The following is an 18,059-nucleotide window of genomic DNA, read 5'->3' on the forward strand; positions in this document are numbered from 1 at the left end:
GGGCGGGCGGGCAGGGCAGGGCGCCGGGCGGGCAGGCGGGCAGGGCGGGCGGGCAGGGCGGGCGGGCGGGCGGGCGGGAGGGCAGGGCGGGCGGGCAGGGCGGCAGGCAGGCTGGCCGGCTGCTGGCAGCCTGGCTCTATCTCTGTTTGTCTGTCTGTACCTATGTCTATCTCTGTTTGTCTCTCTGTCTCTATCTCTGTGTGTCTCTCTGTCTCTATCTCTGTCTGTCTATGTTTGTCTGTCTCTGTCTATATGTTTCTGTCTATCTCTGTCTCACAGGTACACATAAATACAAGTATACATAGTGTAAATTACCTAGGATAACCCAAAAAATCCAGACAAAGTGCTATACTCTGCTTGAAGATGTGAGTAAAGGTGATGACGCAGTCTTGTGGCTCTCTCTGAGACAGAGAGCTAGATGGAATGACAGATAGACAAGGAGCTTGACAGACAAACAAATAGACAGACAGACATGTTTGTGTACCAGCGAAAACAAAGCGAGGGCCAATGCTCATCAAATGTCGCCTCTAATCTTATCTTATCAAGTCTTATCACTGCACCCTTATGTATGCTCATCAAATGTCATCTCTTATCTTATGGTATTTCATCTTATCACTTCACTGTCCGGGGTCGACTGAGGCTTGTTTTACATGCTTCAAGGGAAATAGAAGAACTACTACTACTACCACTACTACCGCTACTACTACTACTATTACTACTACTACTACTATTACTACTACCACTACTAATACTACCACTACTTCTACCACTACTACTGCTACCACTACTACTACTACTACTACTACTACTACTACTACTACTACCACCACTACCACCACTACTACCACTACTTCTACCACTACTACTACTACTACTACTACTACTACCACCACTACCACCACTACCACCACTACCACCACCACTACCACCACTACCACCACTACCACCACTACTACCACCACTACCACCACTACTACCACTACTACCACTACTACCACTACTACCACTACTACCACTACTACCACTACTACCACTACTACCACTACTACCACTACTACCACTACTACCACTACTACCACTACTACCACTACTACTTCTTCTTATATACTCCCACGTGTCCAAAACATTGCTGGGACATATAAATACTTTGTATATATTCCAAGACAATAGTAAATGGCCAAGGCAGGTGTAAATGTCCACCTGTCAATGTGTTTGTGACAATTTGAGCACAATTTCAGTACCTAATACTAGTGTCAGAACAAAGATTGGTTATGAAATGACAAGAACTACTATAAATTGTAATTATCAGAACATAAAAATTATATAAAATACAGTGGACCCCTGGCTTACTATATTACTTCATTCCAGAAGTATGTTCAGGTGCCATTACTGAACAAATTTGTTCCCATAAGGAATATTGTGAATTAGATTAGTTCATTTCAGACCCCCAAATATACACTTACAAATGCACTTGCATAAATACACTTACATAACTGGTCGCATTGGGAGCTGATCGTAAAGCGGGGGTCCACTGTAATATGAAAAAGAGAAAAAAAGGTATATCGGCAACACTTGTGCCAGTGGCAGGATTGGAGGTTGGCGTCAGGTGAGCATCCAGCGCCAACTTCTCGGCTTCATATCTCTGTAAGTACTGACCCTAATTTTTTTTTTATCCAATAACACTTAGAAAAATATGCTCTTTATTTCCATAAAAAATCAATTTTTTTATTTTTCAAAATACTTCGGGGCACTGGGGTAGTGAACGTATATATACGTTTGAACCGTTTACGGGTTAATGCACAAAAATTCACTTATAATACTGTGCATACTACATATATAGGACAATAAATTTCAATATCAATCCTGCCCTAAAACTCTCTCTTGATAGCTGCAACAGAACCCATAGGCATAATACTAGACACAAAAATCTCTATGATATTCTCCACACCCAGCATAATCTTTGTAAAAACTCAGTGTGTATAAAAGGACCTAAAATCTGAAACTCTCAATCTGAAAATGTCAGTCTCTGTCTGTCTGTCTGTCTGTCTCTGTGTCTCTGTTTCTGTGTCTATGTGTCTGTTTCTGTCTCTCTCTCTCTAACTTTATTTATATATATATATATATATATATATATATATATATATATATATATATATATATATATATATATATATATATATATATATGGAAAACATTATCAAGGAACTATGAAAGTGAAGCATCCAAGGAAGCTATATAAGGGGTCGGCCAGCACCTCACTATCAGATCCCACAACGGTTAAACACGTGACGCACGGCGAGCCAACTTGGACAGGTCCTTTGCAAAACTCACCCCCAAGCTATTTATTTGTCCAGTGTATTATATATATATATATATATATATATATATATATATATATATATATATATATATATATATATATATATATATATATATATATATATATATATATATATATACATACATATATCTGCCAGCCACTACAAAGCTACTGTTAAAAAAACACCACCTTACCCTAATGTGATCATTCTAACAACAATTATACTGAGTAATTCTTTCACCCTATATTGTCTCTGTCTTTCTCTATCAATCCTCATCTCATGTATCTCACTTCATCCTTAACCCCTTGACTGTCGCAACCCCACATCCTGAGGAGTCTCCTGGTGTCACAAAATTTCCAAAAAAAAAATATTATTTTTTTCTTATGAAATGATAGAGAATCTTTTCCCGATTGTAATGACACCAAACAAACAAAATTTGATGGAAAACTGACGGAATTACGCTCTTGCAAAGTTAGCGACCTTGGAGATATTTATGAATCAGCGATTTCGCCCACTTTGAGCCCTATTTTTAGCTAATTCCATTGTTCCAGTCAACCAAACTCATAGCTATTTCTTTAGAACTCCATTTTTTCTATCGATTGAATACAAGAAACTGCCCATTTACTGATTTCAACTACCCAATAATGTGGTCAGAAATTTGCAATTTGGCCAATTTCACAAAAATTAAAAAATATGACAATTTCAAAATAGGGTCCAGAAAGAACAATGCAGACATTCCTGGCTCTAAAATAACATTTTATTTCTTCATCAGTCATGTCTCCAGGCCCCTCTGATATTACTCTTCCTTTCTATTTTGAATTTTTATTCACACAAAAAATAGAAGATTTACTGTTATGCAGACTACTGCATTAGTGTAAAAAATGGTATAAATAATATCGGCGCACTTGTGAAAGAATATTAGACTCACCAGTTGACATGTATTGGACGCTTAGCATGATTTGTTTACTTTTGAACTTTGGTAAAAATCAAAAATTTCTGCTACTTTCAGCTCAATTTCAAGGTACTTTTCATTGTAAAATCAGTCAAAATCATCTCAATTTCTGTAATATGTCTTCCATTCTATAGAATGAGACCAGGAAAACTAGAATGCAGCAATAAATACCATACGAAAATACAGTGCAAAGTCGGTTTTAATCCAAAAACACGGTCAAAGTTTTTTTTTCTCATTACGCACTGTGTGCTGCAGGATTTTTTTTATACTGCGCACACTGACCACATAGATCCATTCTTTCATATGTAGGCCTACCAGCTTTCTCTCACTAGATTTGAGGGCACTAGAATTTAGGCATACTAGTACATCAAAAACCCTGGTGCGTAAGCCGTACTAGTACGGCTGAAACCCTGAAAGGGTTAAAAGGCAATCCAAGTGTAGAGGAGAAAGACCAGGGACCTAGCACCTTGAGTAGCTTCCAAAAATAGATTGTAAAAATATGAGTAAGATGAGCTGAATTTGAGGACTTGGCTAGTTTAGGACAATAAGTCTACTGCAATATTCCTCTAATCTCATGTTCTTGTTCTTATGAATGGTAATGGTTAGATGAGAGAAGGCACTAACTAGTCTGGGCCAAATCTACTGTAGTATTCCTCTCTTCTTAGAGTGGGAATGATTAGATGAAAGTAAGACTTACCTAGCATGGGCCAGCAAATCTACTGTAGAGTTCCTCTGTTCTTATGTAAGAAAACATTAATTTCAGTTTAACTGGATATGAGCAGGAATGATCAGAAAGAGTAGGGCCCATCTAGCAAATTATGATAAACAAGGAAACCAATAGACTGCTTGAATGCATTAATGAGCATCTTAAAATAATGAAAATGACCATTTTTCTGTCAAAATAGCATTTTGTATCAAAATGTTGGCACTAAAAATCCAATGTGGTGCATTATAGAAAATCTAGCACTGCCCCCCCCCCACCCCTCCCATCAGTGCAAGATATTGGATGATTCACTTACTGAGTCTTACTCCTTATATAGATCAGGATATTCTTTTCTGCTCCAACACCACTGACCAAACAGCATCAACCTGACAACCCAGAGCAGGAAACCCTAAGTACTCACATCAGTGATAGCAGACACCTGATCTTCAAAGACAGACCCCAGAGCCACAGTTGAGCATGGACGGAGAGCAATAAGTGTTCTTCCTGAGTATCATCCCTAATGTGATGTAAATGGTTTAGAAAACTGACAAGTTGAAGAATGAGACACTTGTACAACATTTGGGAATCTTTACTGAGGAAGATTCCCAAATGTTGTACCATCTCTAAAACAAAAATTTGAAACCGGTGAGAGCACCAAAGCCTTGCAGACTGAGTGAACACAGTAAGGGCAAATCCTCAAATGGACGTGAATGTGGCAGTCAGCAGGAATGTAAGGGAAGTAAAAGATCATGGGCACTGACCCTGAAGGCTGGCTAGCAGTCAGAAGGAATGCATGGGAAGGAAAAAATCATAGGCACTGGCCCTGAAGGCTGGCTAGGTTCAAATTCCATGAGAGCCTTTTGAAGCATTAGAGGAAAGGAAGAAGGTGCTTCTCTGTGAAGAGCAGAGGAAGACTAATATATCACCTGCACATATTGAGAAAGGTGTAGTTCTAGAGGAGTTATGTTCCCATAAGAAGAGAGAAGTGAAGATTAGCAAAATTGAACTGCACACCTACCCAAGGCAAGGGGTGCAGGAAACTGACCTGTTGTAGATAACATATTAATCAATTACAATATATCAATTATCAATATTCATTGTAACATCAAGCAAAAACTGTAGTATAAACATATTGTGAAACTCGAATAAAAAAGAACATCTTACCGTAAAAAAGAAGTTAGCAGCAGTATTGGTGATGGTGGCTTCAAGTGAAGTAGAGGAAAAACGAAGAGCTTTGGTGAAAGTCGTCCACATGATACAATTCACACCAACCATTAAGGCAAAGAATAATATCCTCAGCACCACTGCATACTGTCAGCAATCCCAAACATGAAATACAAAATGCATAACTTGGAAACTTCATATATGTAAGTTTTCACAAAAAACATGCAAGTCTTCAAACTGAGTAAATACAATGAAAAAGTATTCAATAAAAGCAAATGCTGAATTTCTGGTCTATACTTGAATATATGGTGCAGTCATTTACCTATTATCTGACTTGCAGTAGGTGAAATAAAAAAAATGGATAATAGGTTCAATCATCTCTTCAAATATAAAATATTCCTTTGCCCAGATAAATAATTTCTTTTATTTTACCTCAAGATTTCTGTGCAATTAGATCGCTCATTTTATCTGAAGTCACAAAAAAACCTGTATTCCAATAATTTATCTTAGCTAACTTTGGGACTCCCACAATCAAATAATTTTATCCAACCTAAAGGCTTACTACTGTGACTCATTAGTGGTCAGATAATTATAGGTGGGTGACTACAGTATGATGGTAATACTATACTCTCCTTTGTATTCAGAAGTACTGCATTACATAGAATACAATTCAGTATGGAGCTTGCTGTCAATTTTTCACATACTGTACCGTATATTCTTAGATAATTTACTTTTAAACTAAAATCATGTTTATCAGCTAACTGATGGTTACCTGTTGACATTAATAGTACATATGTCTGAATTAACCCTTAAACTGTGCATAGCATATAATACATATCCATGTTGGGAACCGAACACTACATACTTTACATAATATACGTAATATAGAATGACTAGGAGAGCGTATAAATCTGTAAGGGAGGGAAGACGGGGTAAGAGTCGTCCTCGAAAAGGTTGGAGGGAGGGGGTAAAACAGGTTTTGTGGGCGAAGGGCTTGGACTTCCTGTGTGAGTGCATGAGAGTGTTATAGAGGAGTGAATGGAGATGAATAGCTTTTGGGACCTAACAAGCTTCTGGAGTGCGAGCAGAGTAATATTTTGTGAAGGGATTCAATGCCTACAATTTAAAGGTGTTCGGGATACTGGCAGTTTAGAGGGACATCTAAACTGTCATATCTGAGCACCTCTACAAAGACAGTGATTATGTATGAGTGATGGTGAAAGTGTTGAATGATGAGTTTTTTCTTTCTTTTGGGTTTTTCTTTCTTTCTTGGTCACCTGGCTTCAGTGGGAAACAGTTGATGTGTTAAAAAACACTATAAAGTATACAATAAACATAAATCACAGCAGGCTCAAATTAAGCCCCATGTGACATAAAATGTGGGAGACCATCTTAACTCCTATGTCCAAATTTATGGACAGCCCCAAAAAAAGTCTTTTCTCCTTGATACACAAAACACTGCATGTTTCCTAACATTTTGGCAATCAAGAGGTTAGAATGTATAGTATTTTCATGGAAAGGGAAGCTGACACAGACTCTTTCCCTCTCTACATTTGAGAAAATTTTAGGTAACTGACACCAGCATCACTGTTCAAACAAATATTGCTCAATGTTAGTTTTGTTAGAGTAAAATGAAGTATGCTCAAGAACTGATAGGATGCAATCACTGGCTTGTTACAGACCATACAGTATACCCAAAAGAATAATGAAATAAGGTGCTGAAAACATAACACAAGCCAGCCTTTAACCCAGCACGCGCCGGTGCCGCCGCCGGTGCCTCCTCCTCCTCCTCCTCCTCCTCCTCCTCCTCCTCCTCCTCCACCTCCTCCTCCTCCTCTGCCTCTGCCTCCGCCTCCTCCTCCGCCTCCTCTGCCTCCTCCTCTGCCTCCTCCTCCTCCTCCTCCTCTGCCTCCTCCTCCACCTCCTCCTCCACCTCCTCCTCCTGCCTCCTCCTCCTCCTCCTCCTCCGCCTCCTCCTCCTCCTCTGCCTCCTCCTCTGCCTCCTCCTCCTCCTCTGCCTCCTCCTCTGCCTCCTCTGCCTCCTCCTCCTCCTCCTCCTCCACCTCTGCCTCCTCCTCCGCCTCCTCCTCCTCCTCCTCCTCTGCCTCCTCCTCTGCCTCCGCCTCCTCCTCCACCTCTGCCTCCTCTGCCTCCTCATCCTCCTCTGCCTCCTCCTCCTCCTCCTCCTCCTCCGCCTCCTCTTCCTCCTCCTCCTCCGCCTCCTCTTCCTCCTGCCCCTCCTCTTCCTCCTCCCCCTCCTCCACCTCCTCCTCCACCTCCTCCTCCTCCTCCTCTGCCTCCTCCTCTGCCTCCTCCTCCTCCTCTGCCTCCTCCTCCTCCTCCACCTCCTCCTCCTCCTCTGCCTCCTTCTCTGCCTCCTTCTCCTCCTCCACCTCCTCCTCCTCTGCCTCCTCCTCCTCCTCTGCCTCCTCCTCCTCCTCCACCTCTGCTGCCTCCTCTGCCTCCTCCTCCTCCTCCGCCTCCTCCTCTGCCTCCTCCTCCTCTGCCTCCTCCACCACCTCCTCCTCCTCCTCCATCTCTGCCTCCTCCTCCTCCTCTGCCTCCTCCTCCTCCTCCTCCTCCTCCTGCCTCCTCCTCCTCCTCCTCCTCCTCTCCTCCTCCTCCTCTTCCTCTGCCTCCTCCTCTGCCTCCGCCTTCTCCTCTGCCTCCTCCTCCTCCTCTGCCTCCTCCACCTCCTCCTCCTCTGCCTCCTCCTCCTCCTCTGCCTCTGCCTCCTCTTCCTCTGCCTCCTCCTCTGCCTCCGCCTTCTCCTCCGCCTCCTCCTCCTCCTCTGCCTCCTCCTCCACCTCCTCCTCCTCCTCCTCCTTTGCCTCCTCCTCCACCTCCTCTGCCTCCTCCTCCTCCTCTGCCTCCTCCTCTGCCTCCTCCTCCTCCTCTGCCTCCTCCTCCTCCACCTCCTCCTCCTCTGCCTCCTCCACCTCCTCCTCCACCTCCTCCTCCTCCTCCATCTCCGCCTCCTCCTCCTCCTCTGCCTCCTCCTCCTCCTCCTCCTCCTCTGCCTCCTCCTCCACCTCCTCCTCCTCCTCCTCCACCTCCTCCTCCTCCTCCTCATCTGCCTCCTCCTCTGCCTCCTCCTCCTCTGCCTCCTCCTCCTCCTCCTCTTCCTCTGCCTCCTCCTCTGCCTCCGCCTTCTCCTCCGCCTCCTCCTCCTCCTCTGCCTCCTCCTCCACCTCCTCCTCTGCCTCCTCCTCCTCCTCCACCTCCTCCTCTGCCTCCTCCTCCTCCTCCACCTCCGCCTCCTCCTCTGCCTCCTCCTCCTCCTCCTTTGCCTCCTACTGCGCCTCCTCCTCCTCCTCAGCCTCCTCCTCTGCCTCCTCCTCCTCCCCCTCCTCCTCCTCTGCCTCCTCCGCCTCTGCCTCCTCCTCTGCCTCCTCATCCTCCTCCACCTCCTCTGCCTCCTCTTCCTCCTCCTCCTCTGCCTCCTCCTCTGCCTCCTCCTCCTCCTCCTCTGCCTCCTCCTCCTCCTCCTCCTCCTCCTCTGCCTCCTCCTCCTCCACCTCCTCCTCCTCCTCCTCTGCCTCCTCCTCCGCCTCCTTCTCTGCCTCCTCCTCCTCCGCCTTCTCCTCCTCCTCTCCTCCCTCACCTCCTCCTCCTCCTGCCTCCTCCTCCTCTCCTCCTCCTCCTCGCCTCCTCCTCCTCCTCCACCTCCTCCTCTGCCTCCTCCTCCATCTCCGCCTCCTCCTCCTCCTCTGCCTCCTCCTCCTCCTCCTCTGCCTCCTTCTCCACCTCCTCCTCCTCCTCCACCTCCGCCTCCTCCTCTGCCTCCTCCTCCACCTCCTCCTCCTCCTCTGCCTCCTCCTCTGCCTCCTCTTCCTCTGCCTCCTCCTCTGCCTCTGCCTCCTCCTCTGCCTCCTCCTCCTCTGCCTCCTTCTCCTCCACCTCCTCCTCCTCCTCCTCAGCCTCCTCATCTGCCTCCTCCTCCTCCTCTGCCTCCTCCTCCGCCTCCTGCCTCCTCCTCCTCCTCTGCCTCCTCCTCCACCTCCTCCTCTGCCTCCTCCTCTGCCTCCTCCTCCTCTGCCTCCTCCTCTGCCTCCTCCTCCTCTGCCTCCTCCTCCTCCTCCTTCTCCGCCTCCTCCTCCGCCTCCTCCTCCTCTGCCTCCTCCTCTGCCTCCTCCTCCTCCTCCACATCCTCCTCCTTTGCCTCCTCCTGCGCCTCCTCCTCCTCCTCAGCCTCCTCCTCCTCCACCTCCTCCTCCTCCTCCTCTGCCTCCTCCTCCTCTGCCTCCTCCTCCTCCTCTGCCTCCTCCTCCACCTTCTCCTCCTCTGCCTCTTCCTCCTCCGCCTCCTCCTCCGCCTCCACCTCCTCCTCCACCTCCTCCTCCGCCTCTGCCTCTGCCTCCTCCTCCTCCTCCTCCTCCTCCTCCTCCTCCTCCTGCCTCCTCCTCCTCCTCCTCTTTCTTCCTCCTCCTCCTCTTTCTTCCTCCTCCTCCTCTGCCTCCTCCTGCTTCCTCCTCTGCCTCCTCCTGCTTCCTCCTCTGCCTCCTCCTGCTTCCTCCTCTGCCTCCTCCTGCTTCCTCCTCTGCCTCCTCCTGCTTCCTCCTCTGCCTCCTCCTTCTTCCTCCTCCTCCTCCTCCCACCGCCTCCTCCTCCTCCTCCGCCTCCTCCTCCTCCTCTCCTCCTCCTCCTCTGCCTCCTCCCTCCTCCTCCTCCGCCTCCTCCTCCTCCTCCTCCTCCTCCTCCTCTGCCTCCTCCTCTGCCTCTTCCTATTACTCTGCCTCTGCCTCCTCCGCCTCCTCCTCCTCCTCCTCCATCTCCTCCTCTGCCTCCTCCTCCTCCTCCTCCTCTGCCTCCTCCTCCTCCTCTGCCTCTTCCTCCTCCTCCTCCTCCTCCACCTCCTCCTCCTCCTCCACCTCCTCTGCCTCCTCCTCCACCTCCTCTGCGTCCTCTGCCTCCTCCTCCTCCACCTCCTCCTCTGCCTCCTCCTCCACCTCCTCCTCCTCTGCCTCCTCCTCTGCCTCCTCCTCCTCCTCCTCCCACCTCCTCCTCCACCTCCTCCTCCTCCACCTCCTCCACCTCCTCTGCCTCCTCCTCCACCTCCTCTGCCTCCTCCTCTGCCTCCTCCTCCACCTCCTCCTCCTCCTCCTCCACCTCCTCCTCTGCCTCCTCCTCCACCTCCTCCTCCACCTCCTCCTCCTCCTCCTCCTCCTCCTGCCTCCTCCTCCCACCTCTTCCTCTGCCTCCTCCTCCTCCTCTCCACCTCCTCCTCTGCCTCCTCCTCCTCCTCCTCCTCCTCTGCCTCCTCCTCCTCTGCCTCCTCCTCCTCTGCCTCCTCCTCCTCCTCCTCCTCTGCCTCCTCCTCCTCCTCCTCCTCTGCCTCCTCCTCTGCCTCCTCCGCCTCCTCCTCCTCTGCCTCCTCCTCCTCCGCCTCTTCCTCCGCCTCCTCCTCCTCCTCTGCCTCCTCCTCCTCCTCCGCCTCCTCCTCTTCCTCCTCCTCCTCCTCCTCCTCCTCCTCCTCTGCCTCCTCCTCCACCTCCTCCTCTGCCTCCTCCTCCTCTGCCTCCTCCTCCTCTGCCTCCTCCTCCTCCTCCTCCTCCTCTGCCTCCTCCTCCTCCTCCTCTGCCTCCTCCTCCTCCTCTGCCTCCTCCTCCTCCACCTCCTCCTCTGCCTCCTCCTCCTCTGCCTCCTCCTCCTCCTCCGCCTCCTCCTCCTCCTCCTTTGCCTCCTCCTCCTCCACCTCCTCCTCCTCCACCTCCTCCTCCTCCTCTGCCTCCTCCTCCACCTCCTCCTCCTCTGCCTCTGCCTCCTCCTCCTCCTCTGCCTCTTCCTCCACCTCCTCCTCCTCCTCCTCCTCTGCCTCCTCCTTTTCCTCCACCTCCTCCTCCTCCTACTCTTCCTCCTCCTCCACCTTCTCCTCCTCTGCCTCCTCCTCCTCCTCCACCTCCTCCTCCTCCTCCTCTGCCTCCGCCTCCTCCTCCTCCTCTGCCTCCGCCTCCTCCTCCTCCTCTGCCTCTTCCTCTGCCTCCTCCTCCTCCTCTGCCTCCTCCTCCTCCTCCTCCTCCTCCGCCTCCTCCTCCTCCTCCTCCTCCTCCTCCTCCTCCTCCACCTCCTACTCCTCCTCCTGCCTGCCTCCTCCTCCTCCTCCGCCTCCTCCTCCCTCCTCCTCCTCTGCCTCCTCCTCCTCCTCCTGCCTCCTCCTCCCCTCCTCCTCCTCCTCCGCCTCCGCCTCTGCCTCCTCCTCCTCTGCCTCCTCCTCTGCCTCCTCCTCCTCTTCTGCCTCCTCCTCCTCTTCCGCCTCCTCTGCCTCCTCCTCCGCCTCCTCCTCCTCCTCCTCTGCCTCCTCCACCTCCTCCACCTCCTCCGCTGCCTCCTCCTCCTCTTCCGCCTCCTCTGCCTCCTCCTCCGCCTCCTCCTCCTCCTCCTCTGCCTCCTCCACCTCCTCCTCTGCCTCCTCCTCCTCCTCTGCCTCCTCCTCCTCCTCCTCCTCCAAGATTTTTTTTTTTTTTCAAAATATTCGGGGTGCTGAGCGAGTGAACGTATATATACGTTTGGACCGTTTAAAGGTTAAGAGTGAGAAATCCTTTGAGCACACTTGGAACAAAAACTAAGAAAACATTAGTAATCAAAGCTATTTACATTGTATAATCAAAACACATGAGTAAATTCCCACAACTCTGAAGGTTGGACTGTACCCAGACAACATTTAGTGAGCCACCAAGTGTATACAAACCCATAGTTTTCTTATTAAATCCTGATACTTGTAGTTCTCCAGAATGATGTTTGAGTTCCTGATTGAATGTGATGTTTATACAGCACATCTGTTCTTTATGTGTGTTTATATGTTGCAATGATCATAAGTTTTCTGACTAGCAGCAAGGAGCTTAAGCCAATCCCTACCTCTGGACACAGGGCTTTACTACCCAGGGCCTGTATGAGACGTACTCTGCAAGTACCCACATTCACAATGATATACATATATATATTATTATCACACTGGCCGATTCCCACCAAGGCAGGGTGGCCCGAAAAAGAAAAACTTTCACCATCATTCACTCCATCACTGTCTTGCCAGAAGGGTGCTTTACACTATAGTTTTTAAACTGCAACATTAACACCCCTCCTTCAGAGTGCAGGCACTGAACTTCCCATCTCCAGGACTCAAGTCCAGCCTGCCGGTTTCCCTGAACCCCTTCATAAATGTTACTTTGCTCACACTCCAACAGCACGTCAAGTATTAAAAACCATTCGTCTCCATTCACTCCTATCAAACACGCTCACGCATGCCTGCTGGAAGTCCAAGCCCCTCGCACACAAAACCTCCTTTACCCCCTCCCTCCAACCTTTCCTAGGCCGACCCCGACCCCGCCTTCCTTCCACTACAGACTGATACACTCTTGAAGTCATTCTCTTTCGCTCCATTCTCTCTACATGTCCGAACCACCTCAACAACCCTTCCTCAGCCCTCTGGACAACAGTTTTGGTAATCCCGCACCTCCTCCTAACTTCCAAACTACGAATTCTCTGCATTATATTCACACCACACATTGCCCTCAGACATGACATCTCCACTGCCTCCAGCCTTCTCCTCGCTGCAACATTCATCACCCATACTTCACACCCATATAAGAGTGTTGGTAAAACTATACTCTCATACATTCCCCTCTTTGCCTCCAAGGACAAAGTTCTTTGTCTCCACAGACTCCTAAGTCCACCACTCACCCTTTTCCCCTCATCAATTCTATGATTCACCTCATCCTTCATAGACCCATCCGCTGACACGTCCACTCCCAAATATCTGAATACATTCACCTCCATACTCTCTCCCTCCAATCTGATATCCAATCTTTCATCACCTAATCTTTTTGTTATCTTAATAACCTTACTCTTTCCTATATTCACTTTTAATTTTTTTCTTTTGCACACCCTACCAAATTCATCCACCAATCTCTGCAACCTCTCTTCAGAATCTCCCAAGAGCACAGTGTCATCAGCAAAGAGCAACTGTGACAACTCCCACTTTATGTGTGATTCCTTATCTATTAACTCCACGCCTCTTGTCAAGACCCTCGCATTTACTTCTCTTACAACCCCATCTATAAATATATTAAACAACCACGGTGACATCACACATTCCTGTCTAAGGCCTACTTTTAATGGGAAATAATTTCCCTCTTTCCTATGTACTCTAACTTGAGCCTCACTATCCTCGTAAAAACTCTTCACTGCTTTCAGTAACCTACCTCCTACACCATACACCTGCAACATCTGCCACATTGCCCCCCTATCCACCCTGTCATACGCCTTTTCCAAATCCATAAATGCCACAAAGACCTCTTTAGCCTTATCTAAATACTGTTCACTTATATGTTTCACTGTAAACACCTGGTCCACACACCCCCTACCTTTCCTAAAGCCTCCTTGTTCATCTGCTATCCTATTCTCCATCTTACTCTTAAGTCTTTCAATAATAACTCTACCATACACTTTACCAGGTATACTCAACAGACTTATCCCCCTATAATTTTTGCACTCTCTTTTGTCCCCTTTACCTTTATACAAAGGAACTATGCATGCTCTCTGCCAATCCCTAGGTACCTTACCCTCTTCCATACATTTATTAAATAATTGCACCAACCACTCCAAAACTATATCCCCACCTGCTTTTAACATTTCTATCTTTATCTCATCAATCCCAGCTGCCTTACCCCCTTTCATTTTACCTACTGCCTCACGAACTTCCCCCACACTCACAACTGGCTCTTCCTCACTCCTACAAGATGTTATTCCTCCTTGCCCTATACACGAAATCACAGCTTCCCTATCTTCATCAACATTTAACAATTCCTCAAAATATTCCCTCCATCTTCCCAATACCTCTAACTCTCCATTTAATAACTCTCCTCTCCTATTTTTAACTGACAAATCCATTTGTTCTCTAGGCTTCCTTAACTTGTTAATCTCACTCCAAAACTTTTTCTTATTTTCAACAAAATTTGTTGATAACATCTCACCCACTCTCTCATTTGCTCTCTTTTTACATTGCTTCACCACTCTCTTAACCTCTCTCTTTTTCTCCATATACTCTTCCCTCCTTGCATCACTTCTACTTTGTAAAAACTTCTCATATGCTAACTTTTTCTCCCTTACTACTCTCTTTACATCATCATTCCACCAATCGCTCCTCTTCCCTCCCGCACCCACTTTCCTGTAACCACAAACTTCTGCTGAACACTCTAACACTACATTTTTAAACCTACCCCATACCTCTTCGACCCCATTGCCTATGCTCTCATTAGCCCATCTATCCTCCAATAGCTGTTTATATCTTTCCCTAACTGCCTCCTCTTTTAGTTTATAAACCTTCACCTCTCTCTTCCCTGATGCTTCTATTCTCCTTGTATCCCATCTACCTTTTACTCTCAGTGTAGCTACAACTAGAAAGTGATCTGATATATCTGTGGCCCCTCTATAAACATGTACATCCTGAAGTCTACTCAACAGTCTTCTATCTACCAATACATAATCCAACAAACTACTGTCATTTCGCCCTACATCATATCTTGTATACTTATTTATCCTCTTTTTCTTAAAATATGTATTACCTATAACTAAACCCCTTTCTATACAAAGTTCAATCAAAGGGCTCCCATTATCATTTACACCTGGCACCCCAAACTTACCTACCACACCCTCTCTAAAAGTTTCTCCTACTTTAGCATTCAGGTCCCCTACCACAATTACTCTCTCACTTGGTTCAAAGGCTCCTATACATTCACTTAACATCTCCCAAAATCTCTCTCTCTCCTCTGCATTCCTCTCTTCTCCAGGTGCATACACGCTCATTATGACCCACTTCTCGCATCCAACCTTTACTTTAATCCACATAATTCTTGCATTTACACATTCATATTCTCTTTTCTCCTTCCATAACTGATCATTCAACATTACTGCTACCCCTTCCTTTGCCCTAACTCTCTCAGATACTCCAGATTTAATCCCATTTATTTCCCCCCACCTAAACTCCCCTACCCCCTTCAGCTTTGTTTCGCTTAGGGCCAGGACATCCAACTGCTTTTCATTCATAACATCAGCAATCATCTGTTTCTTGTCATCTGCACTACATCCACGCACATTCAAGCATCCCAGTTTTATAAAGTTTTTCTTCTTCTCTTTTTTAGTAAATGTCTACAGGAGAAGGGGTTACTAGCCCATTGCTCCCGGCATTTTAGTCGCCTCATACGACACGCATGGCTTACGGAGGAAAGATTCTTTTCCACTTCCCCATGGACAATAGAAGAAATAAAGAAGAACAAGAGCTATGTAGAAAAAGGAGAAAAACCTAGATGCATGTATATATATATGCATGTGCATGTCTGTGAAGTGTGACCAAAGTGTAAGTTGGAGAAGCAAGATATCCCTGTTATCTAGCGTGTTTATGAGACAGAAAAAGACACCAGCAATCCTACCATCATGCAAAACAGTTACAGGTTTCTGTTTCAAAGTCATCTGGCAGGATGGTAGTACTTTCCTGGGTGGTTGCTGTCTAGCAATTTGATTTTGAAGTCTCCCACATCATGGGCCAAAAATTTTCCTGTGTCAGTGCACTTTATTTGGAAAATCCCCTTTAAAATCTTCAGCGCTGCAATTTCGTCTTCATTACTTTTTGATATACCGACAATTATCGGTGGTACCCCCCAAAGGGTTAAGATTCCTATTAGTGATTCATGGAACCTGAATGAAGAATATAATATTCTGAAATTGGAAAAATTACTTTCTGTGGAAGGTTAATGAGCAAGGAATCATACTTAATAGTTATGTCTAATTCTTATGTATTGAAGAATAAGGATTAGTTTGTCCAAAATGCACTGCATACTAGTGACTTTCTTTTGTGCCTAACACTGCTTTAGTACATGTAAACTACATTATTTCTGTACTGGACAAAAAAGAAATAAGAATCTGAATTTGAATGGTGCCCATCACCTTCACTTGTTAGCTGTTCGTCATCGGGCTGATCCAATTGAAGCAAGAGTCTGAGCAGTTAGCAAAACAGATATCACATGTGCAAGAGAATGTAAAAAGATGAATTATGGTGTATAAACCAATGAAAGATTATAAAGATTATAAAGATTATACTGATAGGTTGTTATTCCTTTGGACACAGAAAGCAGTTTTTGATACATCTAAACATTAAAATTTAGGTAACTCACTATAAAATTAAGATTTTTTATTCTGACAAATTACATGGTTGTACAGAGGAATATAATAGTAGGGTGTACATGCCAAAAGCCCCTCTGTATGCTGAGCATTTTGGGCAAACTTAAAGATTAACTTATGAATAGTAAGGCAATAATACATAGTTCATATGGTCATTAGATGAGCTAGAGTGTGTACAGGAAAATTGAATATTATATCAGGTGATGCCACATGGTTTGATAAGTCTAGTAGAAGCTTTTTTACACTATTGAATTAGTTAATAAAGATTACAATATTACAAAGTAACAATTTAAAACAATTTACAATACGATGTATTACAGTTTACTACTATTTAAAACAATGAAATTTGGTTTTACAATGGAACAATTTACATTATGATGTACTGTATTACAATCTAATACTATTTAAAACAATGAAAAGAACAGACATCCTAATTTCATAGTAAGTGGTTGAGCATTCATACCTAACTACTACCAGAAACTGGTAGTAGTTAGGTATGGTTTGTCTGGTTAATTTTGGGTGATGAGGTGATTTCTTATTTGGACCTTAAACTGATTTGCAGACAGGGGTCCTTTAGTTTGTTCTGGCAATGAATTCCAGATCTTCGGGCCTTTTACGTGCATAGCATTTTTGCATAGAGAGAGATGAACACGGGGGATGTCGAAGAGTGATCTGTGTCTCGTATTATGGTTGTGTGTTCTGTTACAGTTATCAAGGAGGAGTTTGAGAGGAGGGTTTACATTAGAGTATAGTGTTCTGTGTATGTAGTAGGCACAATAGTAAGTGTGGATGTTTTGTATATTTAGCAAGTTAAGACTCTTGAAAAGAGGTGGAGTGTGTTGTCTAATGCAGGAGTTAGTAATCAATCACACTGCAGCTTTTTGCTGGGTTATTAAAGGCTTAAGGTGATTTGCTGTGGTTGAGCTCCATGCACAAATACCATAGGTGAGGTAAGAGTAAATGAGAGAGTGGTACAAAGCTAGAAGAGCTGACTGGGGTACATACAGTAGTACTGTATCTTTGAAAGGATACCTACTGTTTTGGAGACTTTCTTGGAAATTTGCTGTGTGTGTCTGAAATTTGAGACTGCAGTCAAGGTGGAGACCTAGAAATCTGCCCTCTGCCTGTCTTGAGATAGGTGAACCATTTATCAATATGTTTAGCTGTATATTTGAAGCTCTGTTTCTGAAAAGCGTGAAGTAGGTTTTGTCTATATTGAGAGTAAGTTTGTTGGTAATCATCCGAGTAGATATTTTTAGCAGTTCAGCATTTACTGTGTCTGTTAGTATGGTTGGGTTTGGGTGAGAAAAGACATAAGCTGTGTCATCTGCAAATAAAATGGGTTTAAGGAGATTAGATGCGTTTGGTAGGTCACTGATGTAAATGAGAAAGAGAAGTGGGCCAAGAATGCTTCCCTGTGGGACTCCAACAAGAATAGGTTGTGTAGTGGAACAGGCTCCATTTGTGTATACATACTGGGTTCTATTGCTAAGATAAGATTTTAGGTAATTGAGAGAGTGTCCTCTGACCCAGTAATGTTAAAGGTTTTGGTGTAAAAGGTCATGGTCACCTGTATCAAAAGCTTTTCGTAAATCTATGAACAGTCCCAGGGGAAATTCATTTTTTCTTGAGTGCAGAATATGTTAGTTCAAGCATATGTATAATAGCATCATTAGTACTTCTTTTCGGTCTGAACCCAAATTGACAAGGGTTGAGTATGTTGTGGGATACGAAGTAGGAGTAGACT

At 45.8% G+C, this 18,059-nt stretch overlaps 1 protein-coding gene across 2 annotated transcripts in view; it reads right to left on the reverse strand.

The window, feature by feature from the left end:
• LOC128692474 (transmembrane protein 42) overlaps positions 1–18,059 on the reverse strand; it is a 54,523-nt gene that overhangs the window by 17,584 nt on the left and 18,880 nt on the right. For both annotated transcript variants that reach the window (XM_053781631.2, XM_053781639.2), the window contains exon 3: positions 5,141–5,287. In XM_053781631.2, the coding sequence (XP_053637606.1) occupies positions 5,141–5,287 (147 nt within the window). The remainder of the gene's footprint in view (positions 1–5,140; positions 5,288–18,059) is intronic.

Source organism: Cherax quadricarinatus, chromosome 6 (genome assembly GCF_038502225.1).
Source record: "Cherax quadricarinatus isolate ZL_2023a chromosome 6, ASM3850222v1, whole genome shotgun sequence".
NCBI lineage: Eukaryota > Metazoa > Arthropoda > Malacostraca > Decapoda > Parastacidae > Cherax > Cherax quadricarinatus.